Raw genomic sequence first — 22,099 nt, 5'->3', positions numbered from 1 at the left:
TTTAAAAATTCCTATGTGATAACATGAGATCTTTTACTACACCATGTTTTACAAAAGATGACATCATAATTAATTTTTATTTTTTTATTTTTTAACTTAGGTATTAATATATTTTTGTTTGTTGGCTTTTAACGCCACTAAATTTTGTTTTATAGAATTATAAAAACAAATTGTGTATTTGCTATCTTTTTTAGTTTATTTATGTATCGTTATTTTATAATAAGAACAAGATTATAACATTTAAAACTTTATTTTGATGCATTATAAATCTATAAAATTAAACAAATTTATAATTATTTTCTTTATATAGGATTTTAACGATACGTTGATTTGTCAAAACTAAAAACTCATACATTTTGTTTTATGCATCCAATAATGCATCTACATCGAATTCATAAATCTTTAATTTTTCTACAATTATGTTGATGCATCTATGTATTAGTGTTTATTTGAGAAATAAATACATCATGCAAATGAATCAATTTTATAATAATATAGATAGTATTAGCAAATTTTGTTTAAAATCCGGGTTGAATCCGGGTTGATTAACTATATAATAATAAATACTTATTTTTAGACAATGAGATGTTGGAGATGTCTTTAGTTTTTAAAAAAAAACACAAATACGTCGTTTTTTAGTTTAACCGTTAACATTCGGCCCATTAGTCCATACCCAATTTCCAAATTCTGGAGACAAAATATAAAGAGAAAACCCAAAACCTAAAAATCAGCGGCTTCACCCGAGCCCTAAAAAACTCAGCTTCACCGCCTCAACTCCCCATTTTATCCATTCTGCCGCTATTTACTCGTCTATCTGTATCTTCATCGTTAACCTGTAACGTTACATGTCACATAATTATTCTTTATTCTTTTGTTATTAATTTTATTTATCAGTTCTATACCTGTATTTGATTGTTAGGGTTTAAGGTCTTTTATTTTTATGTAGTTTAATAACAATAACAATAGTTGTAAAAAAACTTCCGCTTCCCAGAATTGGTATTACAGGTATTTTGGCTATAAAACTTACATATATTTGTATGTGTTATCAAAATGTTATAATCCATGTCGGTATACTTTTTGTACAAGAAACATAATGAATAGCAAAATTAGTTGACTTTCTTGCGATATGTATTGAAACTCTTAACCCTAGCAACATCCGTTTAAGCGTAGCGTGGTGCCGCGTTGTAATTATCTTGTTTCAGCTTAAAAATTCTTTGTGAAACATTAACATTGTATTTTCTTATTATTATATTTATGCTGGTAGTAGCTTACTAAACAGTCTGTTTGTATTTTTCAGATTCCAGACTTTAGACGTTGATCACATTAAAACTTTGAATCTGCTTCATCGACATTAATCATGGTTAGTTTTGATTCTTCTTTTTTTTTTCAGTTCAAAGGTTTAATTTTACTTGTAACAACTATTTTTTTATCAATCAGTTTATAGCGATAAGTTTGTTGTTTTCAAAACTTCATTGCTATATTAAGTTACCCGTGACTGTATTTGGTGCTTATTTATTTTCTTCTGTTAAAAGCCTCAAGGAGATTACATAGAGCTTCACAGGAAGCGAAATGGGTATCGCCTTGATCACTTTGATCGGAAGAGGAAGAAGGAAGCTCGTGAAGTTCACAAACGCTCCAAAACTGCACAAACGGTTCTGTTCCCATTCTATCTCTTTCAACATTTTTCACTATTTTTTTCTTCTTCCCCTATTTGATGCAATTTTATGTTTCTAGATCTTGTTTATTTTTACCAGTAAGGCATGTGAGACTGAATATGTTTTTTCTTTATTTGTCGTTATTTCAGGCCTTAGGTATCAAGGGTAAACAGTTTGCCAAGAAGCGATATGCAGAAAAGGCTTTAATGAAAAAGACGTTAGTATATTATTTTCAATTTGTATCTTTCATTTTTTTCTATACTGGACAGTAGGGTAAAGCTTTCAAGTTTGGCGGGTCTGATTGGTTTGGTAATGGTAAGTATATTGTGTCAATGAATGGGGTGGTGCGTTGGCTGGAAACATTTTGTTGCCAATTTTTGTTTCTTACTTTTAATAAGTAGGTGTATGAAATGTGATTACTAGTATTTTATTGCTTGAAAGATAGTATAGTTTCTTCAATTAATAATTTAGGAGGTTTCACATATATAAAATAAAAATGAGAATAAAATTGAGCGTGTAGACGAAAGCAAATTGATTTGTATGGAGTGTTTCTCCTAAGTCCAGTTCTTTGACCCTTTTTGACCTGTTATTGAATAAAAGTAATCCTCAGAGACCTGTTTTTAATTGAATGGGTTTAATTGCCATATCTAAAACAAGTAAGCCTATTGAAGTTGCCACCCATTTTTTCGGCACACACACACATATATATGTTTATTGTTCTTTTATATGTTGCTCTGCATAGCTTAATCTGTTATTTTATTGATTATGGTTACACTTCATTGCCAGTTCAATCTTTGGTTTGATGGTTTGATGTCAATGTGTTTTGTAGACTGGCTATGCATGAAGAATCATCACACAGACGCAAGGTCGATGATGATGTTCAAGACGGTGCTGTACCTGCTTATCTTCTTGACCGTGATGCTACAACACGTGCAAAGGTTTGTTGCTTAAAATCTTGCTGTTGATAGACTACATGAATAATTGTTGGGAGTATATTTAATGATACTTACATCCACATTCTGTATGGAAGGTTCTTAGCAACACAGTAAAACAAAAAAGGAAAGAGAAAGCTGGAAAGTGGGATGTGCCTCTACCCAAGGTTTGGAATAATTTATATTCATTGTGCACTTGTTACATGGCTTGATTCGTATAGCATGTGTTGCTTATCAAGGTTGTTGACTTGTCATGTTTTGATGTTAATGATGACGTCTTTTGAATCTTTCAGGTGAGACCCGTGGCTGAAGAAGAGATGTTCAAAGTGGTCAGAACTGGTCCAAGGAAAAGTAAGTATTTCATGTGCTCGTACCGTGTCAGGCTATGTTAGAAGTGTAGTTGAACTAACCGTTGGTTTTTGGCTCTTGTGGTATATGTGATGACCCATCAAGCTATAGGTTGTGGGTTCAAGTCCCATGGTGGACAATTTGTAGAAATATGTGGAGTTTTAGTCTGGTTTTACTTAGTTGCCTTCTAAAATAGAAGTTTAGTCGAACTAGGCTGTGTTAGGCATTGCGGATTAGAAGGTATTTGTTACATAAAGGGTGGCAGGGATAGTGGTTAGATGCTTTTTCGCTCTTTGAAGTACTGATAATGAGTTACAGGCTTTACATATTAAAGTACTTAAAAATGGGGTCAATCAAAAGCGGTTTTGTTGCATACCTCTAGCTAAGTTTTACTTTAAAATAATCTAATAATCGGAACCAGTTTCACATTACTGAGGCATTGTAAACTGATTATGTTTGGCTTAAAGGTTTGTAATCTGATAATCACTTTCAAGTTTAGTGCCAGATACTAGCTATTCTCTTTTATTTTACATTTTTTGTTTTGAATATTGAGACATTGACCAGTATGCTCATAGCAAATGTTGATTGCTTGTTTGCAGCTAAGCAGTGGAAGAGAATGATCACAAAAGTGACATTTGTTGGCCAGGGTTTCACGAGAAAACCTCCAAAGTATGAGCGGTTTATTCGTCCAACTGGTTTAAGGTTTAACAAAGCCCACGTGACACACCCTGAGCTTAAGTGCACGTTCAATCTTGAGATAATCGGGGTGAAGAAAAATCCTAATGGCACAATGTATACATCTTTAGGTGTTATCACCAAGGGAACTATCATCGAGGTATATTTCTCTCAACTAGCTAAAGATTTGAGCAACTGTATGCTGGGACCACATCTGTTGACCTGTCTGTTTTTGTATATACTAGGTGAATGTGAGTGAACTAGGTCTTGTAACACCTGCTGGGAAAGTTGTATGGGGTAAGATCACTTCATTGTTATTGTTGTTTCGATTCTATATATGATGGGATGGTGCATAGGCTTATTCGCTATGGAATTTGTTGGATGTAGGGAAATATGCTCAAGTGACCAACAATCCGGAAAATGATGGGTGTATTAATGCAGTTCTGCTTGTGTAGATGTTCAACCACATGCTTTTTTTTCTGGTTTTGAGAATTTTGTAAGCATTCTAATGTTTATCTTTCGTAACACATATGGGATTTTGAATTTGGCTGTTAATGTATGCAAGACTTATGACAGTAATGATTATGATTCTAATGCAGTTTGTTAGAAAATAATTGCTGGCTAACCACCTCTTCAGTTGAAGATGGTTTTGAACGTTGGCAATAATCAATAGTTATGAATTTATGATACATGTTTCAAAAGATGTATCATGAAAATACTTTTTTTTCATATCAAGCAAGAAATGCATGTTTTCAACTCTCGTAAACTTTTGTAACATATAAAGGGCGGGCTCCCTTCAACTAAAAAAAGTAGTTATATACTTGTATTATCTCAATCAAAACTTTTCATAAACATTTTTTTAAAGTTTGTTTACTGTCCCCTTTTCAGGAGTTTTTCAGAATTTAAGCTTTAATTAAGTTTCGATTAATTAAATAAGTGTTCTTAAATTAAGTATAAGTATTATACAATATTTCAAACATGATTACACAGTTTTAACTTTTACGAACTAAGTATTCATGTGTAAAGATTAACCTCACAATCTCGGCCAACCGGAGCTTACATCACTTCATGTCCTTTATGTAACATAGACTAAAGAAAGCAACTTCATTCAATATTTATTTTAACATTACAATAACACCATCGAAAAGGATCCTATAGTATTTGCGCTAATTAGATTGCAAAAGATGCTCATTTGCGAAGCTCATAAGGGTAGTCATAGATTCAGCTGTCACAAAAGAAGCATTAGCAGCAAACTCTTCCTTGACTTCATATTCAATCGTACATTTGACTCTAGACGACGTGACATCAGTTGGAATCTCTTTGATCTCGATCCTGAACCTATATAGATCAAATCCTAGATCAAGATATCCCCCTTCCACTGCTTCAATTTCCTTGATCTTATTCTTGTTATCAATCTTTGTAAACTTTTCTTTGCAATGCACAAAGCCTAAACCTGCACATATAAGATTGTACCAGTCAGGAATTCATATACCTTTTTTTTTTCTTTTTATAATTGAAACTACACAAAACCTTTTTCCCATACGGGACTATAACCACTTGGTTCACGGATCCTTATAACACATTGAACTCAATACTGCTATTGCTAGTCCAAAAGCTGATAATTATTTCCTTTATTAATAAATGTACTATCAACTTATTTATTAGTATGACATGTACCGGGCTTTAAGGTGAGCTTAAGGATGGTACCGACGCCACCATTTCCTTCAACGAGATCAACACACTCTAGGATTTTTCCTGAAGCGATCTTTCCAAGCTCGAGGCTGCCGTAGAGTGCCCAAGCTTTGCTAACAGGCACCTTCACTTGTGTCTCTTCTGATAATGTTCCGAACATTTTTGTTGGTTAATGAAATGTGCACATCGGAGGCTGAATTATAAACATAGAGTCGCATATAGTATTTTCGTTTTCAGAAGATTCCAAATTGTTTTGTTTTGTCTTTTTTCTCTCTGATGTGGCACAATGTTTAGTTTCTCAACCAATTTGACTTGTTTGAACCGTTTACTTTTCCATTGAAGTCATTTTTGAGACAATATAGGTTTTAGGATATCAATTTTCAAAGGCATAAAATGTGATTTTGTATGAATTATATAATAGGTAGTCTGGGTATTCTTCGAAAATATTAGTTGAATAGTAGAAACAGAATTATCCTTCTGAATTTCATACTGCTCAGGAACCCCTCTTTTCAGCTCATCTCTTTTGGCATTGCGTTTTCATACAAATTTTAGTAATTTATCCGATAGAGCGTGGGGTCTGACACTGGTGGACCAATAGGGCCAAGCTTACCATCCAATTCAATGGAGGTTGTATGCATTAAGATTATACTTTTGGCGATCTTCGGCTCAGTTGACCATTTCTTTCTAAAAAAAAGTTGACCAAGTAACTTTGGATTGAACTTAGCCAAAATATAAAGTTTTATAAACTTTGTCGGCACACCACGGCCACCATTCACCTTCATATAGCTCTGTAACAAACAGTAGGTCAGTAGCAAAATATCACATTAGCTATCATGCTGGTGCTTTTCTAATATTTTGTTTGCGAGACAAGTTCACACGATGAACTTTCCAAGTATCCTGCTGCTAGGGATGGCAAAAAAAACTCGTACCCGATGAAGAAATCTGAAACCCGACATTTTTGGGCCGTGTCTGGGTAAGCGGGTTTAGGGCCGGGTTTGGGGATGGTTATATATTTTTTAGCGGGTCTGGGTCTGGGGATGGTTTTAAATGAAAACTCGCATACCCGGTACGTATACCCGAAACTCGACCCGAACCCATATACCCGACATATAGTATTTAGACCCGTACAAGACATGAACTCAAATTCTTAATAGTTTTTAAATGTTGTAGTTTTAATTAATTTATCATTGCATCTGTTTCATCTATTTTGGTTAAAAATGTTTTTGTAACTTACAGATATGCATTAATTATGAGTATAATAAATCAATTATAACAAATATGAAACTCATTTACAGAAGGTCGTTTGCTAGCGTGGGTAATCATTCTTAAACAAGTGGAATATTCACATGAAATTACTTGATTGTATCTCATAAACAAAATCACAAAACCAAAATTTAAAAAAATAATTAACGAATCCCCGATTACCTGTGGAAAAACCCGTTACCCAATGGTTAAATGGTTAGTAAGTAAACGGAGAACCGTTGGGTCCGAGTCTGGGTTTGGGAATTTTAAACGGGTCCGGGATTACCAATACCCGGCCCGTTGCAATCCCAGCCTGCTGCGGATCCTAAAACCAAGAGGTCAAAATCAAATCAAAAGGTTTAATGTATTAAGCATGAAGAAAACCATTTTTGAAAGATAAAAGGTGAATAGACTACTCATAAAACAAGTTCACACGATGAACTTGAAGAAAACAATTTTCTCACTAGCTAACATGAGGGTCTAAGCAGTAAATCATAAACCCTAAATTATTGGTACCGCAATGAAGTTGAAACATGGAACTTCTTAACACCATCCTACAAACAAAGTAGTCATGTGCAAAGAAAGATTAACCTCAGAATCTCGTCTAATTACCCTTATGATAACATTGACCAGAGAAAACAACATTTATATTATTTTAACATTACATTAACACCATTAAGAAAGAATCACAAACGTTGTTTGAGCGCGCTAATTAGATTGCAAAAGATGCTCATTTGCGACGCTCATAAGGGCAATCATAGGCTCGGCGGTCACAAAAGAAGCATTAGCAGCAAACTCTTCCTTAACCTCAAATTCGATCGTACATATCACTCTACACGACGTGTCATCATTCGGAATCTCTTTGATTTCAATCCTGAACCTATATAGGTTAAATCCTAGATCAAGAAACCCCCCTTCCACCACTTCAGTTTCCTTGATCTTATTCTCGTGATCGATTTTTGTAAACTTTTCTTTGTAATACGTCAAGCCTAAACCTGCACATATAATTAATATTAATATTCTCGTGTCATTGATTAACTCATCATATGAAACCACTGGCGGAGCTATCATGATAATCTTACAATTAATGTTTATAACTTTACATGCATCTCTAGCACTATTTTTATGTATTTATTTAGTTTTAAAGGTAATTGATAATGACAGACTGATGTAATCTAATTTTGTAGTTTAATTTACACTTCTAGTATTCGTCGGCCCAGAATGAAAATCTTGTACGCCACTATTCTAATGAAACATTATTGCAGCCCAAAAGCCGATAACTATTTCATCTATCCTTTAATAACTACTATATTTCTGTATATGTAAAGATCAGAGTGATTGACATATCGATTATTATGAAACGTACCCGGCTTTAAGGTGAGCTTAAGGATGGTACCAACGGCACCGTCGCCTTCAACGAGATCCACGGACTCGAGGATTGTTCCAGAGGCGACCTTTCCAAGCTCGAGGGTGCCATATAGAGCCCAAGCTTTGGTAGCAGGCACCTTCACTTGTGTCTCTTCTGATAATGTTCCAAACATTTTTATTGGTTATTAACGAAATGCACATCTGAGGCTTAATTATACATAAAGTTGCGTATAAATATAATAAACCGTACTTTTGGAATTTTTCCATTCCATAAAGATTCCCTTTTGTTTTCTTTTGTCTATTTTGTCTTCTATACATTCACCCGTTGGCCGTTATTGGCTGGCCTTGGCAGTATCTATTGTTTCTAACGTTAGCAATTATGCAAGGCACTTACTTTCGTATTAAAAATGATAACAAGAATTTTAAGAGTTTTTTTTTGGAAATTTTAGCTTTTATTTTCGTATAATAAGCTCATATTTGTGTTAAACGTTTTATTTAGATGGAACTAATTTTAGTTTTTTTTTGAAATGAAAACTCTAAAATGAAACAAGATTAAAAGCTAAAGCACTCAAAAAGCCAAATAGGACCTTATTATTCTAAAAAAGGAAAAATACTCGTAAAAAAATAAAACGAAACAAGATAGGACCTTATTATTCAAAATTAAAGGCTAAAACTCCCAAAAAGCTCTTGAAAACTCTTGCCAAACATAACGTAGTGTTTCATGAGCTTTTAGTTTGGATGAAACTTTTAATTTTTAAAAATTACACAAATACCTCTTGAAGTCGCAGATTTAGCTACCATACCAAATACCTATAAAAAAAAATAAAATGTCTAGCTAACTTCTTTGCTTGAAAGTTACAACTTACAACTACAATTACAGGTTACAATTATTCTTGCCAAATTATACCCTAAGAATAAATCAAGAAAAAAAAAGGTTAAGTCTCATTATAAATTGAATGACAAACAGATTACTTCTATATCATCGTGATATGAGTGATAGCATTTATCATATATGAATACCAACTCACCAGGGGGTATCACATTGGGGTAAAGGAGGCAAATGTCCCCTTAAAATTTAGATTTTGTCATATATTTTCAAGTTTTATATCGATTTTAAAAAATTTCTTATAGGTTTTTAATATTTTGACCCTTTTATATTTATATTTTACGGATTTTTTAATTTTGCCCCCTCAGAAATTTTTTTCTAATACCGTCTCTACAAGTCACTAATTTAATATTTAAAAAAATATATCTCGATCTGTAAGATTGAAACCCAAGATTTTATGATATCAATCAAGTTTTATCTACCATAAAGAATAAAGATGCTACTTGATCTATAATCAATAACTTTTTTGTTGTGTATGTAATACTTGTAAATTTGTAAGCATAATATACCCTTTCATTAATCAAAGTTAAAGGAAAATGAAAATAAACACACCTTAATATGAGTAAGGTAGCGTGAGCGAAATCGAATGAAGGCGGAAAAGTCCTATTTGACGGTTCACAAATAGACAAATAAACATAAAATTAAGTTAATGTTGGTTTATTAAAAAAAAAAACTAGACCTGGCCGTAAATTTAAGGTGGATCATAAACAGTGCTTCCTTGGAATCTTTGTTAAGCTTGTACTAAATTTGGGCCCCATGCTAAAATTTGTATTTGATCCATTTTCGCACCTCAAAACTTATTACCGAAGTTTCAAAATGTGGGAGAAATTATCTACAATAACATATCAGATATGTACAACTAGACCAATACTCAATTACACATATTTGAGCAAGCGGGTCAATAACCCTTTTCCATATTATCAACATAACTTCTTCGTAATAACCAAAATACACATTTTTTATTTACATTACTTAACCAATTAATGACCACACAATAATAGTACTCAAATGACCATTGATTACAACAGAGATATCTATTTGCCATACTACCAAAAGTCCAAAACAACTACACAGACATATTCATCACGAAACAAGATATATAATACGCATCTATCTCTTGTGGTTAATTAATTAGATTTAAGAAGATGCTCGTTTGCCAGGGTCAAAATGTTAACGATACGCTTAGTATCGACAAGAGAAGCATTAGCAGCAAACTCATCCTTAATCTTGTATTCGATTGTTATCTTCACAAGACATGATGAGCATGTCATCTTATTGTCCTCTTTTGGATTCTCTTTGATCTCTATCTTGACCCTATATAAAGTAAATCCTATATCAAGGTATGCCCCTTCCACAATTTCGACTACTTTGACCTTGTTCTCATCATCCACCATAATAAACTTTTCCATAAAAGTTTTCGAGTTTGATCCTGATGCGTCTGTACGTACCATGATATTATACAAGAACATTTTAGAGTTAATTTGAAGAGAACAACAATTAATTGAAAGCAAAATACTGAAAATATTTATAGGCAAATACGTTCTGAAGATGGATTAATTCATTAAAAGTCGATCGAGATAAAAAATATTAAAAAGGACCCACTATATACGATCAACTTAAAAATGATTATATCACAAAACTTTCCCAAAATTGTTGACTTGAATTGCAAAAAAGCTTAATTAAAGTAACTCTTTTGCATCAAAACAATACTCATAAACAAATGTTCATTTAAATTTTTTTTTCTATCTTAGCAAAAAAAATTTTTTTTTTAGGGGTAATAGCTCATACTTACTCTGCTTTAAGGTAACCTTGAGAATGGTACCCGTACCACCATCGCCTTCGATAACTTGAACGTTTTCAAAGATGTTTTCGCTGACGAGCTTTGCAATCTCAAGGGTGCCGTACAACGCCCATGCTTTGCTTGCCGGCACCATCACTTCTGCTACTTCCGACAACGTTCCAAACATTTTTAATCTAATGATGCTAGCTAGCTAGCTTTTATGAAATATATGATCATCCGTGTGCAGTGGAGTGGGGTGGGGGGCTTAATTAAATTCTACAGTAAATGCTAAGTTGTTGACTTCTTTATAGTTGCATAACAAATACGTAACTATAAACTATTGATTTGTTAAAAATATATTTTCCCCCTTATTCACCACTTGTTTGACCTCTTCAATTCTGCCACTTTGGATAACAATCCAAAACATTATAATTGCTGCTTATTTGACTTAATGAAGGCTATAGTCATATACATATGCTTATTTATTTAAGGGTTTTTGTTAAATGAGGAACCTTTCAAACTGCAATTAAGATGCATTAAATAATTGTATACTTATCATAAAATTCAGAAATTAGTTTTTATATTAAAGATACAAATTTTTATGCACGTTAAGTTCAACCATAAAGCTGTATTTAGTATTTTTTTTTATTTGAACCCAATTAATTAATTCGAAATCAAACTTCATATCATTATGAGTATTTATTTTAAAAGTTACAAGCTAGAGCAACCATGAAATATACACCACGTGGATAATAAGTTTTTGTGCTAATTATTAGATTTCTCAAGATGCTCATTCGCGACATTCATAAGAGCGACCATAGGCTCAATGGTCGCAAAAGAAGCATTTGCAGCAAACTCGTCCTTGACGTCATATTCTATGGTTGTTTTCACAAGACAGGATGACCTTGCTATGACATCATCATTAGGATTATCTTTGATCTCAAACCTGATTCTGTATAAGTTAAACCCGACATCAAGAAATCCTCCTTCAACCACTTCGGTTTCTTTGATCTTGTTCTCTTTATCGACCTTTGTAAACTTTTCATTGTAATATGTAAAGCCTGATCCTGCACATGTAACATTATTTTATCATCGACTAGTTTCACATACCCGTTTCTTTTTTAAATTACTAAATGCTATTGAGTGTATTAAGTGACCGAATGCATAAATAATATTCATGTTTATCAAGTAAAAAATAGGTAATGAACAGTTAATTTTGTTTATTAATTAAGTAAAAAAGAAAATGTGAAATCCGATCGACTTAATATATTAAACTTTTAATTATTAAGTCAAGTAGAAAGGAAACAAGTCCCTCTATTTAATAATTAAAAAATGATCGCCATATATATATAGTAGATGACGATACGAACCAGGCTTTAAGGTGAGCTTTAGAATGGTACCAACGCCACCATCGCCTTCAACAACGTCGATCGCCTCACATATTTTCCCCCCGACCACCTTTCCTAACTCGAGGGTGCCATAGAGCTCCCAAGCCTTGCTTGATGGCACCTTAACTTCTTTCTCTTCCGATAAAGTTCCAAACATTTTTACTCTTAATTGGTTTGTTTGAAATGCATAAGAAAAGCTTCAACTTATAGACTCGAAAGTTTATGGGGAATAATATAAAATATAGTTTCACGTACGTATATATCCCTTGATTTCGCCAGAATCATATAATCCTAATTGCCATATTTGACATTTTCTTCTCATTTAGCGGACATTCAGCGGGCGGCTTTTCATGGGTTTGTTTTCTAACGTTGTTGGAACTTGTCAATTGTCATGATATCGATGATAAAATTTTCTTACACTTTTTTTTTTTTTTTCTTCTTAAAATTTTAGTATACATTAAAAACTTGTAAGGTTATCTCCAATGGGGTGTCATTAGACGCCCTTAAGTGCCCTTGGATATCCTTTGCCGTTAAAGCTTGTCTAAAACTAATGATTTTTTGAATGATGCCCTTACTTGTCCTTACCTAATATTTTTTGTTTTTAGTTGGAGGTAAAAACATATGTAAGGATATCTAAGAATATTTGTATGGTCGGAGATAAAATTATAAGATTTATTTGAAGGATTTATAAAAATATATATAAGAAATTTGTAAGGATATGATGTAACAGCTACCTCAAGCACGCCTATAGCCTAAGGTTTTGTTATTCGAAGAATGCTTTAACATTTTGGTTACATTTTAAATAAACGTACATTCGTACAATAACGAAATTACAGTAATGCGTTTTACATCAAACACGTTTATTCATTAATTAGTCATAATGCAGCTGCTTTAAGCAGTACTAATTATTCTAACGATTTCAAGAAGATCGACCATATATAAAATAGACGTACATAACCCGTTTATTATTTGTGTTAATTAATTAGCAGATTTCTCAAGATGCTCCTTTGTAATACTGAGGACAGCAGCCAAAGGCTCGGTTGACACAAAGGAAGCATTGGCAGCAAACTCTTCCTTAACATCGTACTCGATGGTTGTTTTCACGATACATGATGACCCCCCGGTCTTATCGCTAGGATCCTCTTTGATCTCGAACCTGATCCTGTATAAGTTAAACCCGAGATCAAGAAATCCCCCTTCCACCACTTCTACTTCCTTGATCTTATTCTCTTTGTCAACTTTAGTGAACTTTTCTTTGTAATACTCAAAGCCTAACCCTGCACATGTATCACAATATTAATATTGTAGATATTAATTAATTAATACCAATTTGTTTCATTTGAACGTTAAGTACGTACCAGGCTTTAAGGTGATCTTTAGGATGGTGCCGACGCCACCATCGCCTTCAACAACGTCAATCGCCTCACATACTTTTCCTGTAAGGACCTTTGCTAGCTCGAGGGTGCTAAAGAGCTCCCAAGCTTTGCTTGATGGCACCTTAAATTCTTTCTCTTCTGATAAAGTCCCAAACATTTTTATTCAGTTGGTTTATTCTTTACTTCCCATGCACATGAAATGTTCAATTTATAGATTTCAAAGTTTAAGTAGAATATAGAATAGAATAGTTTCTTCTTCTTCTTTTTTTTTTTTTTATAAAAATTTAATTGCTTGGCGGTCTTTTGAGGTTCTGTTTTTCTCGTTGTTGGAAATTGACTAAGATATTTCTTTGACTTTTAAAATTTCATTCATACAAACTTACAAAGTATTTAAGGGAATAATATTTTAGTTTTTCTGTTTTTTTGATACGTTGCTTACATAGCTTGAGTTTAATTACACGAGAATCAAGTTGCCAAGTATAAATTCAAATTAAAACACATTAAACTGATTATAATTTTTGGTTTCCTAAAAAGCCAATGTTGGATTAACTTTTCTAGCTAATAACCTTAATTTCCCAAAGTGATTCAATATCTAGGTTAATTCAGTAGTACACCAAGCCGACCATGTAGTGTCACTGATGACACGAGGATGTATACTCTTGTCATTAATTTAAATTAATCATTAAAAACAAGAAAAAGGTAAAATGATATCTCGTACTGCCCAACTCTATTGACAAAAAGAATTAAAGACCAATGAGAATTCAAAGTTTAAAGTTTTTTTTTTTTTTTTTTTTACCTATAATTCAACCTTGCAATATCATTATTAAATATGATGTTATAAATGACAACTTTGAAGAAAGAAGAATGTTACGAAAGTATTATAAAATTAGTTCTTTTACTCGCGCGATATGATATGCGAAAAATTAAAAAGTTTTTTAATACATACATAGATAAGGTTTTTCCGGGAAAAAAATATATAATATACAGGTTCTCAATAACTGTTTAACGTATTAATAAACTATTCAATAAATTTATTATTTAAAAATCCATATAATATAGCTCACGATCTATTCCCGGATCAATATTATTTTGGATTACATTACATCCCTTCAGCAATATGTGCATATAATTATCACAATTATTTTGATATAATTTACATTACATTCTATCATCAATATATATGAAACATAAGTTAAACAAATTAAAATTATAATACATAAAAATTTGATTACCTTAATGATGACCTAAAAGAAATATAAGCTTTCATAGCCATTTGTGTCATGGCTTTTCTTGACATTTTATTACTGTAGTAAATTTACTAAATCACCTTAATTATTATTTACTTAGGTGATCACCATTTTTTTTCATGCAACCAAGGCTCCAACTTTCTTTTCTCCTTCAAATATTCTTGTTAACTTATTGTCTTTTTATATTTGAGACTAAATCGGCTAGGTGCAATAAATGAAAAGATATATAGAGTATAACATATTAATTATATAATACAAATATTAATTTAGAAGTAGAGATTTGATAATATATATATTATAAAAAGTAAATATTTACCAAAGTTTAAAAGTATATTACGGTAGTTTTAAATTAATTTAATTTAATGTTTATTGTTAAGACCCAATATTGTTGCTACATATTTATGTGTTTTTTATATATAATTGGGATAAATATTGTAAAAAAAACATGTAGATGACAAATAGGATATATAATTCTTATGTGACAATATTTAAGGATGACTTTGAATTGAGGAGGTTGGCTTAGAAGACTACTGATTTAATATACATAGATATATAAATGTCTAAAAAGAGTGTTATTTTGTAATATAAAAGAATTTGTTCCGTGAATTTACATTAAAAAGAAAAGAAAATAGAAATAATTTTTATACACATAATAATTCTAACTTATTATAAATAGGGATGACAAAAAAACCCCGACCCGACGGGAAAACCTAATACCTGACGAGAATACCCGATATCAGAACCGGTTCGGGGCAGGGAGTGGGGCATGTCCAACCCGACCCGACCCGATATCAATAACTATATATATATATATATATACTTATAAGTGATTAGTTTTGAATTTATATTTTACCTTTGTAATTACAATGTTTCACACTTATATCAACTAATTTGTATCTACATTCCACACTTGCATATCCAATTCTCAAAACATCAAGAGCATGTAGTATCATTTCTCAAATTAAACAAGATTTTGGTAATTATTATTGAAAAATAACTATTCTTATCGGGTCGGGTTTCAGGTTTTGGGTTTTGGGGCATTATTTTGTCCCTCGACGGGGTCCCCAATAAGGTACCCGATGGGTATCGGGTCGGGTTCGGGTTGTATATTCTTTATCGGGTTCGGGTTCGACACTACCCGCCCCGAACCTAACCCATTGCCATTCCTACTTATAAACAAAACAAATTACTTAATACCACCAATTTTTTATTTTTGTGAAAGGCAACTAACCACCAATCTTCTATATCATAAGGGTAGACGGAGTGCCACCGGTACTGGAGGTTACACCACCCCGTGGTACCGATACCGGTTGGTCGGTTGTCGAAATCGAGACAATGGTCACCGGCGCCCTCTCGCATAAGATGACCGTTACACATTAATGGTCTAATTCTCAACCTTTTCTTTCCTTCTTTTTTCTTTTTTCTTTCTCCATTTCTACCTTCTGCTCTTTCTTTTCTTTTTCATTTTCTTATTCTTTCTTTTTATTCTATCACACACACACAAATATAATGGCAAACATAAACCTAAGAGATGTTAAAATGGCGATGCAAAGCCACATAATTAACGACGACATACACCGATCTCAAATACACCATCATTCAGAGTGTATCTGATCACTAATCCTTGATGTTCATAAGTAAATATATTTTTTACTTGCAAAACCCATAGAACTCACTAATTAATAAACCATATAACATTATAAACAATCATATTTTTCTCTTTTTCTCTTTTATTATTTCATTACCAAATCCATTTACAAACCCAGCACACACATTGTTCTACTCATCATTAAATATCTACATTTTCACTCTTATTATAACTTATCCCAAAAATGTATATAACTTCAAAAGTATATAACTTCAAAGGTATCATATGGTTTTATGATAACTAGCACGTTACCCGCGCAATGCGGCGGTGGTAGTGACAATGCCGTTGTAGTGGGGGACGAGTGTTGGTGGTGGAGACGGCGTCGAGTGGTATGGATAATTGATGTAAATGGTTAATGAAAATATATTAAAGAATAAAGGATTGGTAGTGTAAATTAATCATTAATATTATGGGGTAGTGTATGTGAAAATATTTTAAGGGGTGCAAAGTGAAAATTTCAACACTTTCATAAATAAAAGAGACTATTTCTTTTATAATATAGTATGGATATTCGTAATTAGTTTCACAAAGTTAAAATTTTAGACGTTTTAAAGAACATTGATACATGTAAATTCTGCGTGTATTATCTCCGTAATATGATACAATAATTTAATTTTTTAGATTATATATTGTTAAAATGTGGATATATAATTTGTGACGATAATAGTAGTATCTATGAATGTAGACTAGTTTTTATTTTCGTTATTATGAATTTTTGGGTAAAATAAAATCGAAGTGGTCAAAGTTCGGGTTATGAAGATAAGGGTATAAGTTTTCCTAGAAGTTGTACTCCTTAAATATCTAGAAGAATAGACAAAAGGTTTTAAAATGGTCAAAGTTCATCATAACAATGCAGCAAGATAACAGGAAAGTCTTGAAAACACAGAAGGGCTTAAAAGTCTTATTAGGGCATGAGTTATGAACTTATGATACAACATCGTTGAAATTTGGTGTCCTTCGAAGACCATCTCAATAATAGTTGACATCACACATATAAGGGTCGAGTTGAGTCAAGTTGTTAATATAAGCTTATATAAAAGTGTAATTAATTAATATCAATAAAATGTTACAAAATATATATCTTTATGAAAAGGCAAAAATTTTACAATATTATACTCCACAAGATCAGACGTTGATGACGAAAAACTACTCTCATGACGAAAAACTACTCTCACAAATCTGCTTATTTTTTTTTTAAAAACAAAACGAATAAATGACTAACACCCCCAACTTAATTTGGTGCCTTATGCTGGGTTCGAATCTTGACAACGTTATAAAAGATTTGTTCTTCCATGTGTAAAAAATTATTTCATTTATACCAAAATAACCTTTCACTATATTTGGTTATGTAGTTATGTCATATGTCATACAAACTCGGCAACATGAAGAATAATCATTTGAAATATTTGGTTGTGCATGCTCACGTGTAATTACTTACCGACACCCACCGGATGAAATAAATAGCAAGTCATACGATCTGATTCCAATTCATCACTGGTTGTAATGCCTAACTAGTTACCAAGCAAAAGTTTATCACCGGTTGTAAGCTTATAAACGGTTCATCCTTTCGCCCCGGAGTGAAGAGTTACGATAAAGGAGAACGTCTTTTAATGCTTTAAGCGAGATAGACTTGGTTACCAAGTGAAAGAAATAACAAGTCACCTGTAGTATGATGCGCTACGTATACCTAAACAAAGAAAAAAAACTAAATATATATATATATAAAAAAAGGTTGTGAAAAAGTTGGATCGTTAATCAGCTATGTTTGATTAATCCGGCCTTTAAAATCAACTTAAAGATGATACATTTTTCCACATATAAAACATAGAATTATTCAATTTCGGCTATTTATATTCAATTTCGTTTTGGGGTATAGCTTTATTCCACATACATTTTTCCACATATACATTTTCCACATATACATTTTTATTCGTTTTTGCAGAAGAAAGATAGATAGTTTGAAATGAAAATCCAAGTAATATGGTTCAAGGAGTCGGTGTCTAATAAGGAACATATTCATAAAGCTATACCATTAGCTATGTTTGATTAATCCGGCCTTTAAAATCAACATAAAGATGCATTTTTCCACATATAAAACATAGAATTATTGTCCAATGTTATAAGTTACCTAACCAGTCCACAATGTATTTGTAAAGACAAAAAGGTGCAATAGAACCGCTTTTTACTAATCCTAAAATTTTGTTTCTAATTCAAGTTCAGTGAATGAACTTCCAAGGGCCTGGGTTCATACCATTAAGCAACAGGTAAACAAGTAATCACAAGTTCAGAGTTAACATCGCTTTTACGCATGAAGAAAGCCGTGTTCATCCAAGTAAGAAACTACTTGCCAGGTCATATCACATGGTGTGGGACAAATTCCATCCTTCTGTTCGATCATGATCTGCAAAACAGCATAGATAGGTTTCTTTTGTAGGAAAAGCATAAAACTGGAAAGAAAAAGAAAACAGGTTAATGAAATGAAATGAAAATGTACCTCACAGTTCAGAGGTGGTTCATAAGGATCATTGATTCCAGTAAAGCCTGCAGTGCCTTGATATTATATGAATGAGATTGTGACAAATAATTTTACTACCATGATGACCCTAATGGTTGAATTATGTTTCTAATTGCAATTATATTATCGTTCTTGCAAAAATGCAGAATAGCCACCACACATTGTGGGAACGAACAGTTATGACAAAGAAAAAAGAAGTTAAAAGATTGGGTTTTTTTTTTTTATCTTTCTACTTGTAGCTCTATAGCTTCTTTGTGGTAGCTCAACTTTGCATACATTTTTATTCGTTTTTGCAGAAGAAAGATAGATAGTTTGAAATGAAAATCCAAGTAATATGGTTCAAGGAGTCGGTGTCTAATAAGGAACATATTCATAAAGCTATACCCCAAAACGAAATTGAATATAAATAGCCGATTTTGTTTTGGGGCATTTCATTTCTAATTACCATGACGAGGTGTGTATATGAGACCATGGAAGAGATTAGTGTGACAATTCAAACTATTTACATATAAATTGGTGAATTGGTCAATTCGGCTTACTTTTGTTAAACTTGTACATCCCTAATGCTGTAATGCGTCAAATCAGTAAACTAAAAAATGAAAAACATTTCATATGGGTCAAAAGTTGCCCAACATGTGCTTTTTTACAGCTAGCAAAATACCAATGTGTTACTTAGTTACCCTTAATAAAGTATTTTTAGTATAGCTTACACAACATATCTATAATTATTCAATTAATACAGTTCTTACAATTATATTTGAGACACAATATATATATATACACGTATATTTTACCAGTTACATAACATTACCCAATTTGGTCTCTCTAAAATGGATGGGCTAAGGAAATTGACTAAATATCACATCACAATCATGCAACCTAATTAAGACTTTTTTGTCTATTCCCGTTTCCTTCATTTTGTTGTCTCTCGTATTTATTTGTTTGATCTCGTACCAAGTGGGCAATCATACTGGGCATATTTTTCTTCTTCCAATTTGACCCACCACATGAAAATGTTACTTGTTTGGGTTTAATGTTAATTTGTATCAGCAACTTATGCAGAGATTCAATTAAAATAATGAATAAACTGATACTTGTTTGGGTATAATGTTAACATTGTAGTAGCAATTTATGCAGAGATTCAGTTAAAATACCTACCTCTAATCTTTCCAGCCCGTGCGAGCTTGTAAAGGCCTTTAGGGTCTCTTCCTTCACACAATTCAAGAGGCATGTTCATGAAAACCTACAAGAATTATAATAATTAAATTCACCTTCTTTTTCAACACACACACTTGTTCACGGATAAACACACAGAAGGAAACATTGCCTCTATAAAATTTGCATCTGCCAACATTGCACGGCATGCATCACGATCCTTTCTATAAGGAGATATCAGGCTGGCTATACAGATTAAGCCTGTATCTGCAAACAACTTTGCTACCTCTCCTAATATGATTATAGATAAACTCCTAGTCAGATCAACAAAAAGTATTACAACCCAAACGACTTGCTGACCATAAATCTGAACCTTTAAGATCAGTAATTAACAAAAAAAGGGTCAGAAGCTAATTTTTTTTTTATTTAAAAAAAGCTAATTTATCAGATAATCAATTAAAATATACAAATCCACATACTTAACTTTTTTTTTTTGAACGGAAAACAACAAATCCACATACTTACTCAGTATATATATATATAGAAAGACAACCCTTGAACAGAGGCAAAATCAGTTCAAATTGAAAAAAGATACTCACCAACACGACGAATATTTTCAGTTCTATCTTCAGGTGAGAACCCAAGATTTTTATTTAGCCCGTGTCTAACATTGTCACCGTCAAGAACATATGAGAGCTTCCCCCTTGAGTACAGTTCTCTATTCAATGAACATGCAAGTGTACTTTTGCCTACAAAGTGGCATTAGATAAACCGTCAATACACAAATTGGGATTAGGCTACAGATTAACTAAAAAGGAAACACCAAATACGCCAAACTAGTTGAGACTTAAGAGATATCTAAGTGCATAAAAGCATAACCAACTGAAGTGATACATACTTTTTGTGATCATATTTCGCACATAAATTACTTAGTTTTTTGTAATAGCACCCATATTTTAGTTGATAATGGATCATTGATCATGTTTGACACATTTGATTGGTCCAACACGACAATGACAACAGATTCCAAGTTTATATGATAAAAAGTAAAGTAACTCCCAATGCCGTCTTCCATGGGTTTTGGGTCCCAATACCGTCTTCGACGGTGTATGGGGGAGGTCTACCATAGGTAGAATAGGACCTCCAGCCTTACTGGGCATGAGGATCGAACCATGACCTCTGTTTCCATAGGCATGAGCTCCAACCACTAATCCAACCCAGTTGGTTTAATCCAAGTTTATATGATCATAATCCTAAAAAGAGCCCATATATAAAAGAGATAAAATTATAGGAAAAACAAATGCAAAAAACATAGTGAAAATGTTTGTGGGTCGGCCCAACCCAGCCAAGCCTCTTTTGACCCAAAAACATTATCACATGTTACCCAACTGCCCATTTTACCACCTCTACAAACACAACAAGTAGCAACTAGCAAGTGTAACTCGGTTTGTTAAACAATTATAAGATGCTACTCGATCCACAATAGAAAACAAAAACTTTTAAGTTCAAATTACCTGACCCACTAAGACCCGTGATCCAAACAACACATCCCTGTTGGTTAATCAGTTTTTGCCTTTCCGCCTTCCCAACTGCGCAATCGTGCCAGAAAACATTTGTTGGATTGCCCAAAGCAGACATCACACTACCTTTTATTTTCACTTCTAGTTACTATACCTAAAAGTCTAAAACAAGTACAAAATGTTATTACCACCTAAAACACTACACTATATACATGTATAGTTGTATATGGTCTGTTTATATCTTACCTTCCGGTACCCGGCCTACATAGCAACAACAATTTGTAAGAAAATGAACAAAAAGTTAAAATACTAAGACATCAAAAAGTTCAAATACATTAAAAAGACTGAAAGCATCATTAGTAATGGTTGTACCTGCGGATTCAATATCAAAGACTTTGAATGCGAAATGGTGGTGGAATTAATTTGCTATGTAGGCGTTATTATAGGTATTATTATGTGATTATTATCATTATTACTATTGGGTGGATGAATATGGACGTTATTATAGGTATTATTATGAATTAGTTCTGAATGCGGTATTGATTGGAATCCCAAAATTAGTTATTTTTAGGAAACTTCGGATCTTTTTTAAGATTGATTTTATTGACTTCATTGGGCTTTCGGTGTTTTTAGTTGGATTTTTTGTACCTCCTGATAATAAATGCGCGCTGG

General features: G+C 32.6%; 7 protein-coding genes across 9 annotated transcripts; 1 reads left to right on the top strand and 6 right to left on the bottom strand.

Annotated features, from left to right (window-relative positions):
* Nucleotides 1–714: 714 nt before the first annotated feature.
* LOC122607179 (ribosome biogenesis protein NSA2 homolog) lies at nucleotides 715–4,224 on the top strand. Its single transcript, XM_043780108.1, has 10 exons — nucleotides 715–835; nucleotides 1,298–1,360; nucleotides 1,533–1,652; nucleotides 1,805–1,872; nucleotides 2,485–2,593; nucleotides 2,686–2,754; nucleotides 2,881–2,938; nucleotides 3,535–3,770; nucleotides 3,856–3,907; nucleotides 3,998–4,224. Exons 2-10 carry the CDS (start codon nucleotides 1,358–1,360, stop codon nucleotides 4,063–4,065), a joined length of 783 nt encoding a protein of 260 aa, XP_043636043.1. The 5' UTR covers nucleotides 715–835; nucleotides 1,298–1,357; the 3' UTR covers nucleotides 4,066–4,224.
* A 552-nt stretch (nucleotides 4,225–4,776) lies between these two features.
* Nucleotides 4,777–5,462, bottom strand: LOC122595559 (norbelladine synthase-like). Its single transcript, XM_043767943.1, has 2 exons — nucleotides 5,288–5,462; nucleotides 4,777–5,063 (listed from the first exon to the last, which is right to left on the bottom strand). Exons 1-2 carry the CDS (start codon nucleotides 5,460–5,462, stop codon nucleotides 4,777–4,779), a joined length of 462 nt encoding a protein of 153 aa, XP_043623878.1.
* Nucleotides 5,463–7,130: 1,668 nt separating this feature from the next.
* Nucleotides 7,131–8,129, bottom strand: LOC122583044 (norbelladine synthase-like). Its single transcript, XM_043755488.1, has 2 exons — nucleotides 7,911–8,129; nucleotides 7,131–7,539 (listed from the first exon to the last, which is right to left on the bottom strand). The coding sequence occupies exons 1-2, from the start codon at nucleotides 8,083–8,085 to the stop codon at nucleotides 7,253–7,255; spliced, it is 462 nt and encodes a 153-aa protein (XP_043611423.1). The 5' UTR covers nucleotides 8,086–8,129; the 3' UTR covers nucleotides 7,131–7,252.
* A 1,609-nt stretch (nucleotides 8,130–9,738) lies between these two features.
* LOC122585624 (norbelladine synthase-like) lies at nucleotides 9,739–10,885 on the bottom strand. The gene is made up of 2 exons (XM_043757749.1): nucleotides 10,591–10,885; nucleotides 9,739–10,236 (listed from the first exon to the last, which is right to left on the bottom strand). The coding sequence occupies exons 1-2, from the start codon at nucleotides 10,763–10,765 to the stop codon at nucleotides 9,926–9,928; spliced, it is 486 nt and encodes a 161-aa protein (XP_043613684.1). The 5' UTR covers nucleotides 10,766–10,885; the 3' UTR covers nucleotides 9,739–9,925.
* Nucleotides 10,886–11,343: 458 nt separating this feature from the next.
* Nucleotides 11,344–12,123, bottom strand: LOC122595549 (norbelladine synthase-like). The gene is made up of 2 exons (XM_043767932.1): nucleotides 11,949–12,123; nucleotides 11,344–11,645 (listed from the first exon to the last, which is right to left on the bottom strand). The coding sequence occupies exons 1-2, from the start codon at nucleotides 12,121–12,123 to the stop codon at nucleotides 11,344–11,346; spliced, it is 477 nt and encodes a 158-aa protein (XP_043623867.1).
* Nucleotides 12,124–12,741: 618 nt separating this feature from the next.
* LOC122585497 (norbelladine synthase-like) lies at nucleotides 12,742–13,576 on the bottom strand. The gene is made up of 2 exons (XM_043757625.1): nucleotides 13,325–13,576; nucleotides 12,742–13,243 (listed from the first exon to the last, which is right to left on the bottom strand). The coding sequence occupies exons 1-2, from the start codon at nucleotides 13,497–13,499 to the stop codon at nucleotides 12,945–12,947; spliced, it is 474 nt and encodes a 157-aa protein (XP_043613560.1). The 5' UTR covers nucleotides 13,500–13,576; the 3' UTR covers nucleotides 12,742–12,944.
* Nucleotides 13,577–18,283: 4,707 nt separating this feature from the next.
* Nucleotides 18,284–22,020, bottom strand: LOC122579797 (adenylyl-sulfate kinase 3). 3 transcript variants are annotated; one of them, XM_043752035.1, is made up of 8 exons: nucleotides 21,800–22,019; nucleotides 21,674–21,688; nucleotides 21,422–21,589; nucleotides 20,507–20,656; nucleotides 20,080–20,198; nucleotides 19,911–19,995; nucleotides 18,732–18,787; nucleotides 18,284–18,638 (listed from the first exon to the last, which is right to left on the bottom strand). In XM_043752035.1, exons 3-8 carry the CDS (start codon nucleotides 21,543–21,545, stop codon nucleotides 18,540–18,542), a joined length of 633 nt encoding a protein of 210 aa, XP_043607970.1. In that variant the 5' UTR covers nucleotides 21,546–21,589; nucleotides 21,674–21,688; nucleotides 21,800–22,019; the 3' UTR covers nucleotides 18,284–18,539. The 3 variants fall into 3 exon arrangements, with proteins under 3 accessions (XP_043607970.1, XP_043607984.1, XP_043607977.1); XM_043752049.1 differs by having other exon boundaries at nucleotides 18,732–18,778; nucleotides 21,800–22,016; XM_043752042.1 differs by lacking the exon at nucleotides 21,674–21,688 and having other exon boundaries at nucleotides 21,800–22,020.
* Nucleotides 22,021–22,099: the final 79 nt, after the last annotated feature.

The sequence above is a fragment of the Erigeron canadensis genome, chromosome 1 (genome assembly GCF_010389155.1).
Source record: "Erigeron canadensis isolate Cc75 chromosome 1, C_canadensis_v1, whole genome shotgun sequence".
NCBI classification, from domain to species: Eukaryota; Viridiplantae; Streptophyta; class Magnoliopsida; order Asterales; family Asteraceae; genus Erigeron; species Erigeron canadensis.
Note: the sequence above shows the minus strand (reverse complement) of the source record. Positions and strands in the feature narration are given on the sequence as shown.